General features: G+C 37.9%; 1 protein-coding gene across 1 annotated transcript in view; it reads right to left on the bottom strand.

The window, feature by feature from the left end:
• SCAPER (S-phase cyclin A associated protein in the ER) overlaps positions 1-11764 on the bottom strand; it is a 189909-nt gene that overhangs the window by 105059 nt on the left and 73086 nt on the right. Inside the window, exon 21 of the mRNA XM_023524721.1 lies at positions 1301-1437. Coding sequence (XP_023380489.1) covers positions 1301-1437 — 137 coding nt within the window. The remainder of the gene's footprint in view (positions 1-1300; positions 1438-11764) is intronic.

Below are 11764 nucleotides of genomic sequence, written 5' to 3'. Positions count from 1 at the left end.
GGCTGCTGCAATCATCGAGGTGAGCGAAGCTGGTCTGGGGCAAGCAGAGACGTTAGACACCCAGATGCTGAACATGTTTTAAAGCAAAGCTAACATTATTAGCAGTTGGACTGGATGTGAGAGAGGAATGGGAGAAACAGAAGGGACTGGGGACAGAGGAAGAACGGGAACTTGTTTTGGACATACCAAGTCCAAGGAAACTTGAAGACAGGAAAGTGGTAAGTAGAGGATATTCGAACCACAGGACCAGGTCAGCTCACCCAGCGAATGTGTACATAGAGAAAGAAGGAGTCCAAAGAATGGGTCTGCAGCATTTCAGTGTCCGAAGGCCAGCAAGTTCTTAGCACAAACTAGGGAGGAAGGTCTGTAACACCCTGACAGACACTGTGGAACTATGTTTAGAAACTTGAGAGGGACCTCAAAACATGCAATCAAAAAAGCCCCTTCTTGTCTTTGTTTCAATGAGTACTCTGAAGCTTTCATGATTCTGTAAAATTGAAACGGACACTTTCTTTGATTACAATCTGAAATTGGAAACTATAGAGAGATAACCACCACTCATCGTCATTCTAGACCCATATTCCCATAATCCCATGCGTCAAGCTTCTCCACCTTTCGAGATATTTGGGAACAAAGGCCTAACAACATATTCAGACTACCTGCTCTCAAATTATCTACTAAGGAGGAACTGCACTTGTGTCCTTGAACAAGACTCATCAGTCGTCAGGTGACGCACAAAGCTTGTGAGGGAACGATGTGCTACACCGCTGTCTGATCCTCAGATGTCACTTTGAGGCGGATGATAAACGACAGGTCCGACAACTCACTTTCCATTTCGAGATATTTCTTAAACTTTTTCTTGTTGTGACAGGCAACCAAATTGATTAAACCTAGTCGTGGGATTTGACACTACCGCCAGTAGACTCCTATTTGTTGATTGCTATTGATTTTCTCTAATACTTCATTTAAAAATCAATAGTTGGAAAGAAAAATAGGCTGGGTTTACACATACTTAAACATACTACCGTATGCCGGGGAAAGCACACGTTTGGCAGAGCTTTTGCATCAAATTATAAGAAGAGCTCTTAACAGGTGAAGGCAAGGGCTTTGGATCGATGCAGAGTTTTCTTTCTTTCCCAATCAAAGAAAGTGGCTAGAAATTAGGCTCAGCAGTGTCATTTTCGAGGCTTTCTTGAAGTAAACAACTTTAAACTTCTGGAGGGTGGAGGGTCTTCCTTGCATTTACATAAAGAGGATGCATCACTATGAGTTCTTCTGTTTTTACGGGTATTTATAGTACCTGGAGTTCATGCGGGCTTTGATCTTTTTGGCTTTTTTTTTATTTCTTTGCCGCTCTTCTCCATCTTTCGAAGGCTCTGAGGGAGCTGTACTTTCGATCACAATGTCAATAATATACTTCTTTAAGGAAAGATGCTCCTGAAAGATAAATAAAATGATGATGATGATTTAAAAGTAGCATGGCATTGCTACAGACTACAGTAAGTATAAAAGCTTACACAGACAAAAGTAAAAGTAACCTTTATGAAACACTGGCTTCCACAATTGCCTGGGATAACACTGAAAACAGTTTGACTTGACATTTTCGTTGACTCGTCAAACCCTGGCTGCACGTCAAACTGTGCTAAACACTAAGGATACGAGGACATATCCCTTGCAGCCACACAGTGTAGTGAGAGACATAAAATATACACACAAAATATAATGACAAGCAATAAGTGCCCATCAGAGAGTCAGAGTGCTACAGGAGTCAAAGGGCGGAAAGATGGCTGTTCACTGGGGGCGAAAAGGAAAGGTTTCGAGACGGAAGCACTGTCTCTGCCATCCCACAAGGGCAGGGTGAACGTGAACATGCGGGTGCTGGGTGTGTGTGCAGGTGGGTGTTTGGGCTGCGAGTTGGGAAATGTGTAGGAAGGTGTAAGAAGGCGGCCATCCAGAAAACACGGGCAGAGATGAGAAAGTGGACTGTGATTACTGGCAGGAGAGACCTGTTTGGCTGAGGCACACAGCGTGGGCCCAGCTCCTTCCTCAGCCACTGCAGACTGAATGGCCTACGACTCTAACCACTCCCATGTATGTGCACAACTTCCTCGCTCCCTTTCTCCTGTCATGCTTGCATGGCAAAATCCCAGCCCTAAATCCAATTCCCTCCCTACTCTGTGCCGATAACTGAACAGATTAATGTGGCCACAATTACAAACAATACTGACTACTGTGTTTAAACTGACGACATTATACCTCAAATGGGCTCTAGTACTGCCAGGCAGCAAAACCACCTTGGACCATTTTATCTATACACTCCTTCCTAGAAGTTTTTTTTTAGACCCTCTCCCTTAAATTTCCAACACCCTTGGCCCCGTAGACCACATCCTCCTCCCTGGCACTTTGCTGACTAAGCTTCTAGACATCACATTGTCCTCTCAACTCATCAGCTGTACCTCCTAAGACTTCTTTGCTGGATCATTTCCTCTCCTCGCCTGGGTAATGCTGGAGCATCCCAGAGGATCCACAGATCGTCCCTCTTCTCCATCAAACTCATTCACTGCGAGCAGTGACTTGAAATATTACTTAAACATAGGCAATTCCCAAATTTTTACCTCAAGTCCCAACCTCTCTCCTGATTCCCACTCCTACATGAAACTGTCTCCCAAAACACTCCAGTGAGTTGAAGTACTCCCACCATTAGCATTTCCAAAAGAACGGTGCGCAACCATCTTCCGTTCCCCCACATCCCGCACTGACCCTCCTTTCAGCAAACAGTACCATCCATTCGTGCAACTGCTCGTATCCAATACATCCGCCCATACTATCAGCTCTACTTTCAAATATATCCCCAAATCCATCCCAAACCCAGTCACTTCTCCCACCACCATCATCTACTCTAAGGTAAGGCGTCATAAGCTCTCATCTGCATCACTCAATAATAGCCTCTTAAATGGTGTCTCAGATTCTCATTTAACGCCCAAGTCTTTTCTTTACATAGCAGCCAGTGATTTTTTTTTTAAAAAAACATAAATCACATTCTATCATTGCTCTTATCAGAACCTGCCTTCTCCTCACACTTCGGGTAAAATTCGAAGTCCTTTCCCTGGCCTACCAAGCCCTCCATCGTTGACCTCTCTGAGCTCACCCTATAACGTTCTCGCCAGTGGAATGGGTGTTGCTGTTCTTTGCATTCACCAGGAATGTTACCGCTGTCCCCTTAGCCGAAAATATTCTTCTTTCAGTTATTTGCATGGTCTCAGCTAAAATGAACGCCCAATCTTAAGAAACACCTTCTATTATTTGCCATCACCTTATTCGTCCATTTTTCTTCATAGGATTTGCCTAACATTTTACCTAACATCAAATATTTCTTTGCAATTTTCTGTACTAGAATCTAAGTTTTATGAGGGCAACGATTTGTCTGTTTTGCTCACTGATGCCTCTGGGTCTGCTCTGATCCGAGAGGGGAGGGGCAAGATCTTAGGGATGACAGAGATGGGTCTCTGAAAAAAATCACACGGCATAAAGCCACCGTGACAACATGGACTGCTTACCTACCTCAGGACTGTACTGTAAGGAGTAAGCTTCTATGTTCTTAAAATTATTGTATTTTTATTACCTTTATTATAGCAGATTAATCCTTTCCCTAAGTAATGCAATTATGCAAAATTTGTATGTATAATTACATATATCTTTGCATATTTACATGTATATACGTGTGTGTATAAACCGACTGTGGGAAATTAAGGCAAAATACTAAAATTTTTGACTAGATTGTGACCGATTTTTAATTTTCTTTTATAATAAGCATGTATAATAAGCAGAAAGAAAATCTGGTTTAAAATAGCTAGCATAAAATGATATCTGGAATTAACTTCAAAATACTATTTGGGAGGAGTGCATGAGATGTCAATAAGGCAGGACTCACCGAGACCTTATCGTTGTTAGGCTCAGTGATGACTACAGGGAGGTCTGTCTGTCTACTATTAGGTATGTTTTAAAGGTTCCGTAACAACCAGTTTGGAAAACAGTCATCTTGTAAGAAAAAATAATTTGTACACATGAAATTAAAATTGTTTGGCTTACCAAACAAAGTAAATGAAATCATGATATTCATCTCTCTCAAGCATCTAAGAGCGGAACTGAAAATGGAATTAACATGTCTGTGCACTATTCGAACGCTGAAAGTGTGCACTCCAAGTGTGAAATCTGCTGTAAGAACCAGAGACCACGTCCTACAGGAGAGCAGATGTATATTAAGGGGGTGCTTTACCAAAAGAAGTAGTGATATATTGTTAGTGATCCTCTCATCTTCCTCATCTGGTCTTCCTACGTCTGAGCCTCTGGGATGGGGACAGGTTAACTGGCCATTACAAGATGACGAGTAACCTGGGCCTAGAACGGTGCTGACCAAAATCAGTCAGGCTTTAAGGAGCCAGTTAGAGACGAAGGTGTCAATGTTTTTCACTTAATTCCACAGCCACATCTGTCGTGACAGGAAGGACACCAGCAGGCCCCATCCACTAGCCAGTAGGTTCTGAAGCTGACGGTGCTGCTCAAGGTCCAGCGCCCAGTTCACCTGACCACTCGGGCACCGGTGCACACTGGCAGGCAGCACCCCCTCGCTCTCCTTCTAAGCCATCCTCAGCAGCAGTCCAATCCATACAGCTGAATTCCTTGATTATTTTTCTACCTCCTCACTGTTCCAGGTTCCTGCTATGACATAAGCCCAGCTCTGAACACAAGAGCCTAACCTTTGGGCTCTAAGCCTTGCTGACGCCCTTCCCCAACCCCAAAGACTGGCTGGGATAAGATACATAGAGCAGAGTCAGCTCCTCTTACTTGAAGTGCTGCTTGCTTCGCATTGCCTACCGCTCTGGCCGTTTCAAATACTGGTATCTACGCCTCTGTTCACAATAGACAACCAGCTAGTCGCAGAGCCCAGGCTGCTTAACAGTTAATAAAATGCTCAGGAAAAAAATAAAGATACTTTAAATGATTCTACTTATGCAAAATCATCATAAGGACTCAGAAAGTACCAAAATATCTCTATACAAATATATTCACAGCAGTAAGATTTACAACAAAATATCAGCAGTAGGAACTGATTATGTAAATTATGGCCCACGCTTTCATTCATACGTGGGATATAAAACAAAGAGCAACAAACAAAAAAGAAATAAATTATGACTTATGCATTAATACTGTACAGGTTTCATTATTTTAAACAACAGTATTGTTAAAAACAATCATCGTATAATGGTAAACAAAAATTCAGGATTCAAATCTACACAATGCAGTTTATGTATAAATAAGTGTAAGATTTATAACTTCATATATAAAGAAAATTAGATCAAAATGTTAACAACACGCATTACTTTATTTTTTTCGCAAATTTTCTACAATATGTATTAATATTTTAATTATTGCAAAATTAATGCTAATAAGAGAATGCAAGGAAAAGCAAGCTCTTTAAAGAAAAGAGGGTCAATCTTTATAAGGTTACAGTTACTGTAGGCTTACTTGTGCTGTAGAAAAATAAGTATAACTGTGTAAAAATACACTCACCTTTTTGTATTCACTCAGAATTATAATTATTATGCCACATGCACAAGGAAAAGCAAAATATACCGTGGAGACATATTATCTATGATTTACTTAGTCATTTTCCAAATATGAATCAATCAGGGCCAAAACTCATCCCAAAGGCCCCTGAATCTCCTTCCTTCCTAATATCACAGAAAATTTACACCCCTGCCAGCCTGGAATCCCGCACGACGTAAGTCCTACTCTCCTGCCTCCAAGCTGGGAACGGGTTGTAGTTTGCCGTTCTACCTGATACTGTGAATTATAAAAAAAGCATCAGCGGGAGACAGTGCTCCCTTTAGGCACGGAAAAGCAGACTGACGCGGCAGAAACAGCACCGCACTGTGAGTCACAGTATCCGCAACCAGGATAAGTTCTGCAAAACACGACAGAGTGACTTCTCTGGGCCTCAGTTTCCTCACTAGTAAAATGAAGGGATTAGAAAATAAAATCTCAAGTCTCCTCTTCATAACATTTTAAAATCAACGTGAAAAGCCCATAAGCTAATCAAGGATGGTAATTCCACGTGCAGACACACACACACGTCTAGTTTTTAAGCCGCGATTGTGACTTCTTAAACACTGCTACAACATGAAATACTAATAAATGTATATAAGGAAACTAATACTATACAGACATGATCTCATCAAAGTTTATACCCTTCTTATTCATTTAATTACCTTTTATGGCATATTATGCCAAAGCTCTGGCCTTTCTAACATAATTTACTATATTAAATACTGAAGTTTATGATCCTGATATTCTATCAAACTCCTCCTGAAGGTTCTCATAATTCCTTATTTTGTAAAAGAGACATGAAAAAATTAAGCTATAGATAGGTTCATGATCTTTGGGAAAGATGTAAAAGTTCTAAAAATAGGGTATATAGGATAATATAAATGACACAATATAGAATTTTATTAAACTTCCATTTTTAGAACTCTCTCAAGTGTTACCTCAGAATAAACACATTTCATAAAATGTGGTACATTGAAGGAAGTAATCTGCTTCCTATTATTTAAAATACTATAACATAGAACTGAGAATTTTTAAGGATGCTATTCTTCCTAGATCAAAAGGGTTTAAATGTTTCCTTTGAAAAAAGGACCAAAACTTCATCACAATAATAACGAAACATATTTTTATTTGAATATCAAAAGGTGTTTTTTTTATGGAAATCCAATGTCATGCTCAAGAGCCTTATTTCTCTGGAGCCAAAACTTTACTTTCAAAAGCAGGGTGGATGCCAAGTTATTAATCTAAATAGATGAGAAAATAATACAAGTTTTTCACATTTTGTATGGAAAAACATTTTTCTCTCAACATCATCCTGGACTTTCTCAACTTTGGAATCTAAAATTCAATGATATTAGTCCTTTCCAGACTCAAATGTTTTCTCGAATTCTTAAAAGTATTATTAGGCATTTCACCCTTTTAAGCCTGCCTAGCACAAAGACAAACAAGAGCAATAGGAGGCATGTTACATTTCCTCACTGTCTTCCACAAAAACTGGGGAAGGGCGGCAGCCTGGAGGGTAAGAATGTGTTTTCCTTGTTTCTCTGGAAGATGATGAGGGTGAGAAAAGGGAGGCATGAGGGAGAAGTGGGAGAGTAAAGAAATGAAGATGTCTGGGAAGGGACGAAGAAGGAAAATCAGAAGAAAAGGAGAAGCAGATGAAATAAAGGAAGAAATAAAGAAATGCTCAACTGAAAACAACATGGCATTGTGGATAGCGCTTTACCATAGATTCTGAATACCACCTTCATAAACACAGTATGTTGAAAATAAACTATCATTTAGCTCTTTAATTTAATTTATTAACACTTAATTCAATATGTACTATGTGCCAAGGGCTTTTGATAATGGCTTACGTTAAAGAGGTACCAGTTTTACTCAGAATGAAAACAAAAGAATCTGTCGTAAACTATTATTTTGATCACTATCACTCCCCCCGTAAAACTATCCCAGCAGATTACCCTCCAGAAAGAGTTAAGGAAAGGTGATTTATGATTACTGATTTGCTAGATAGCATTAACCGTATCGACTAAAGTATATACAGACATCCAAACACTATTCAATAATGAAAGTGCCATATACAAAACTTAGTTCATTTATATTTAACTGAATGTGTTTAGAGATTCGTGGAACTGTGAAATTTATCAGAGATCCCCTAAACTGAAGAGGTAGGCTCACGTGATGGTATTCATCCGTGTTTCCCTGACATCTAAACTAATGCAGAATGCACAAGCAGGTGCTGAAGAAATGGTAAAAAAAAATAAAATATAAAGTTTGAGAGTTCTACTATATTTAAATGAACTTTCATCAAACAGTAAATTTGAGAGAATATGAAACATAACACCTTTTAGCAAAACAATGCCCTTTATAACAGCATCATTTTGAAAAATTAAACATATGTAACAATGACAACTTTTAAAACTTTATAGGCTATTTTAGTTATACAAAGATTCGATTCTGCTAAGGTCTCTTCCTATAGGTGTAAGATACACTTATGTTGTTATCTATTACAATCTATGTATTGTATTGTTGGAAATGACAGATGAGAAAATGAAGCTAATGAAATATTGTGAAACAGACACCATTGCAAAAGAGAAAAGCCCATCTTCTGATAAGGATGACAGTCTACCATCTGTCCCCCTGCCACTCAGTGACAATTACAAATACTCCATCAGTTTGATGGTAGGTGGAGATGATAAATGAGGTAAAGACTTCTTTTGCAGATTCTGACGTTCCTTTCTGATCTAATCTGAGGTTTAACAGATGACTCAAAGAAAAGCCCAAAAGCTTGTTAATTTATCGTGCCGTGAAGACAGAAGATCTGAACTCAATACTACAACATAGAATGGTTCAGTTGTATTGAACCAAGCCTTGCAGTCAAAGGTGTTTTCTCGGAATTCTTAGATTTCTAATACAGCAAGTGAGACTACTATCAGACTTCATCCTCAGAAATCATTCCAATAATATCCAGTAACAATAATACCACAGATCACAAATAACATCACCCTTCCAATACAAGATCAAAAGAACAATAATGCTCAGAGTTGGAACTCCTCAGTTATGAGTGACTTTCACAACACCGGGTGACAAGAGCTGGAGGGTGTCAGCAGCTTCATATCATACTCTACAGCACAAAAATCAACATTCCCTTTAAATCTATAAACTTTTAAATGTTTAGAAAAAGGATATACATAAAAATGGAAATACACAGTAACTATAATCTAATACAAATTAAGTATAATATAAATACAAAATAAAAATATAAATATATAAAAATATAAATATTTAAAGGAAAAGAATAGAAAAGTTACACCACTCTAACACTAGATAAAAGAAAGTTGGAGTGACTAACTTAATATCAGACGAGGTAGCAAAAAATATTACTAAGAAGAACGTATATTCCAAAACAATGAAATTAATTAAGAGCACATAAAAATCCTTAGCTTTTATATTCCTTAATAACACAACTTTAAACTACATGAAGCAAAAACTGATGGAATTGCCAAGAGAAATAGAAAAATTTACAATTAAAATCAAAAGATTTCAATATCCCTCTCTCAAAAATTTATAGAACAAAAACAAGCAGAAAACCACCAAGGATACACAGATGAGAAAAATTTTTGAGGTGATAAATATGTTCACTACCTTGATCATGATGATGGTTTCATGGATGTATAAATATACTAAAACTTCTTAAACTAAACTTAAAAACAAGTGCAGTTCAATGTGTGACAGTTATATCTCAAAGCTCTTTAAAAACAGTAACAGATTTTTAATTTGTATGAATCTAGGTACTATAATATTGAGTAAAAAAAAGTCCAAGAGGATTGCGTACAGCACGGTACATTTTTACAAAGCATTAAACAACTAAAACGAAAATATGCTTTTTAGAAATAAAAACCTAGATGTAAAAACAAAACTATGAATGGGGCAGTAGAGAAAGAGGGGAGGAGAAGGGGGTGGCCACATCGGGCATCACGAACTAGAACAAGGTTTGCAATATTAGTACCATACAAAAGTAATATTCGAGAAGAAAGGTGTTAAAAAGAGAGATGTTCCACATTCTTAGAAGATAAAACGCCATCAGTAGGATAAAACTACGTAAATAGTTATAGTCGTGATGATAAAACTACGTAATATACGTAGAAAAGACTTTTTAAAAAACACAGACAGACATGAATAAATAATAATAGCATATAACAGAACTAAAGGGAGAAACAGACCAAAACAGTATCATAGTAGGGGACCTAAATACCCCACTGTCGGATATGGACAGATCATCCAAACAGAAAATCAATAAGGAAATAAAATCTTTGAATGATACATTAGACCAACTGGACATAATTGACATTTACAGGGCCTTCCATCCCAAAACAGCCCTGTGGTTCAGCTTTCCCAAATGCCCCTACTTCTTGTGTGGTGCCAACCCTACGGTAGAAGCCAGCAGGCCTGCTGGGGGCCGAAACAGAGGTTGTGTCAAAGACTCAGAAACATGTTGGCAGAGAGGACTGAGGGGTAGCCTGGCTAGGAATAGGTAGGTAAGTGGCTGATGGCACACACTGGAACACTGGCCAAGTGGAAAGGACAGATCGACAGTTCACTGGCCACTCTTCAAAATCGGTGGCCCAGAGAACAGTCAGCGAACAGGTAAACAAGGGACTCACACTGGAAATCAGAAAAGACAAGAGACATTATGTAATAAGATCCAACTGTCCTCCTGACGTGGGGTAACGTAAGCCATACTCTTCTGCCAGTACACAGATGCCATCCCAAGCAAGTGGATGGGGACTGAGAACTGTTATAAAAGGCTGTGTATTAACTAAAGAAACTTTTAAAAGTACTGGATCAAACTAAGGTTTAGAGCAAACTGGTTAGCTAATTAAAATGTGTTCCTTGAACCAATGAAAGAGGCTGAATCAGCTATAGGCAGCTAGCTACGTAGTCTCAGCACAGATCCTAGTTTCTTCGTTAGGGAATTTGCCATCATAAGAATTCCAAACGTTAAAAGAAATATGTCAATCAACAATGAGCCGTATACGTGTGTGAATCATATGCCAAATACATGTGCATGTTCACTCCGCCACTGTCTCTTCTCACTCACTCTCACACACAACCGTAAACATTTTCCCATCCCATTAAAGCGAAAATTATGGCAATGGAAGCTTTTTGTCCTATAAGCCAAAGGGTAAGATATTTTTAGATTTCTCCAACTAAAATGTATAGCCTATTGAGGAATTGGGAGAAAAATGATTTATTCTAAATGAGTCCTAGTTGTTTTCTTAACATGAGTATAACAAGTGAGTCAATGATTCTGCTTCTACAAACAAAGGTGAGCAAGGTAAGGAAATGAATGAATCTTTCAGGAATTATCTATCGTTTCCCAGACTGTCATCATTTTTAGGAGATAGCTACAACTTTTTCTCCCTCAATGCTAGACACGCTCTGACCAAAGAAATCAGCTTATATTTCACTAAATACAGTGATATCTTTATGTTCTTGTTAACTTAAAATTTCATTTTTTCAATCACCCAATTCACATAATTTTTCCAAGTTGTTATACTGATACGGGATTTGTAAAATCACACTTGGTTGTAAACATCCAATAAATTATAGTTAATTTAAGAGCTTTCATGAAAGTCTTTTTCATACTTTCCATGAATCAAATCAACATATGCTATTTTCTCTATAATTATGTACACAGGTTAACAGAGTTTGTATAGTTTACATGCTTATTAAGCCAAGGAGTCTCGCAAACAGAAATACATGGATTCAAAATTTAAAAAAAAAAAAAAAATTTTGTTAAACTTCATTCAATTAAATGTATTTCATGGAACTTGCACAAAAATCACTATCAGCTTTTTTAGATAGTGTAAAAACCAAACTATGTCGAAATGAGTTTAAATTAAAACATTTTATTATTTCTCTGGTAATGCATGAAAAAAATAAGTTTTGGTATATACTTAAACTAGCACCCATTCGTTTTGAGCTTTAAAAATCACATACTTTTATCATTTGTATGCTAAGAAGATGAAACAGGAAAAAAAACCAAGCAGCTCTTTTTGTGAGGTCTCAAGAAACATGAAAAATTTTCCTGGTTAAATTAAAATAAAAACACAAAATATCAAACCTTTCTTTCTGTGCAGCTACCTATTATGTTTAA

Source organism: Pteropus vampyrus, unplaced genomic scaffold, assembly GCF_000151845.1.
Source record: "Pteropus vampyrus isolate Shadow unplaced genomic scaffold, Pvam_2.0 Scaffold489, whole genome shotgun sequence".
NCBI classification, from domain to species: Eukaryota; Metazoa; Chordata; class Mammalia; order Chiroptera; family Pteropodidae; genus Pteropus; species Pteropus vampyrus.
The sequence above is the reverse complement of the archived record's forward strand: the minus strand, read 5'-3'. Positions and strand labels throughout refer to the sequence as shown.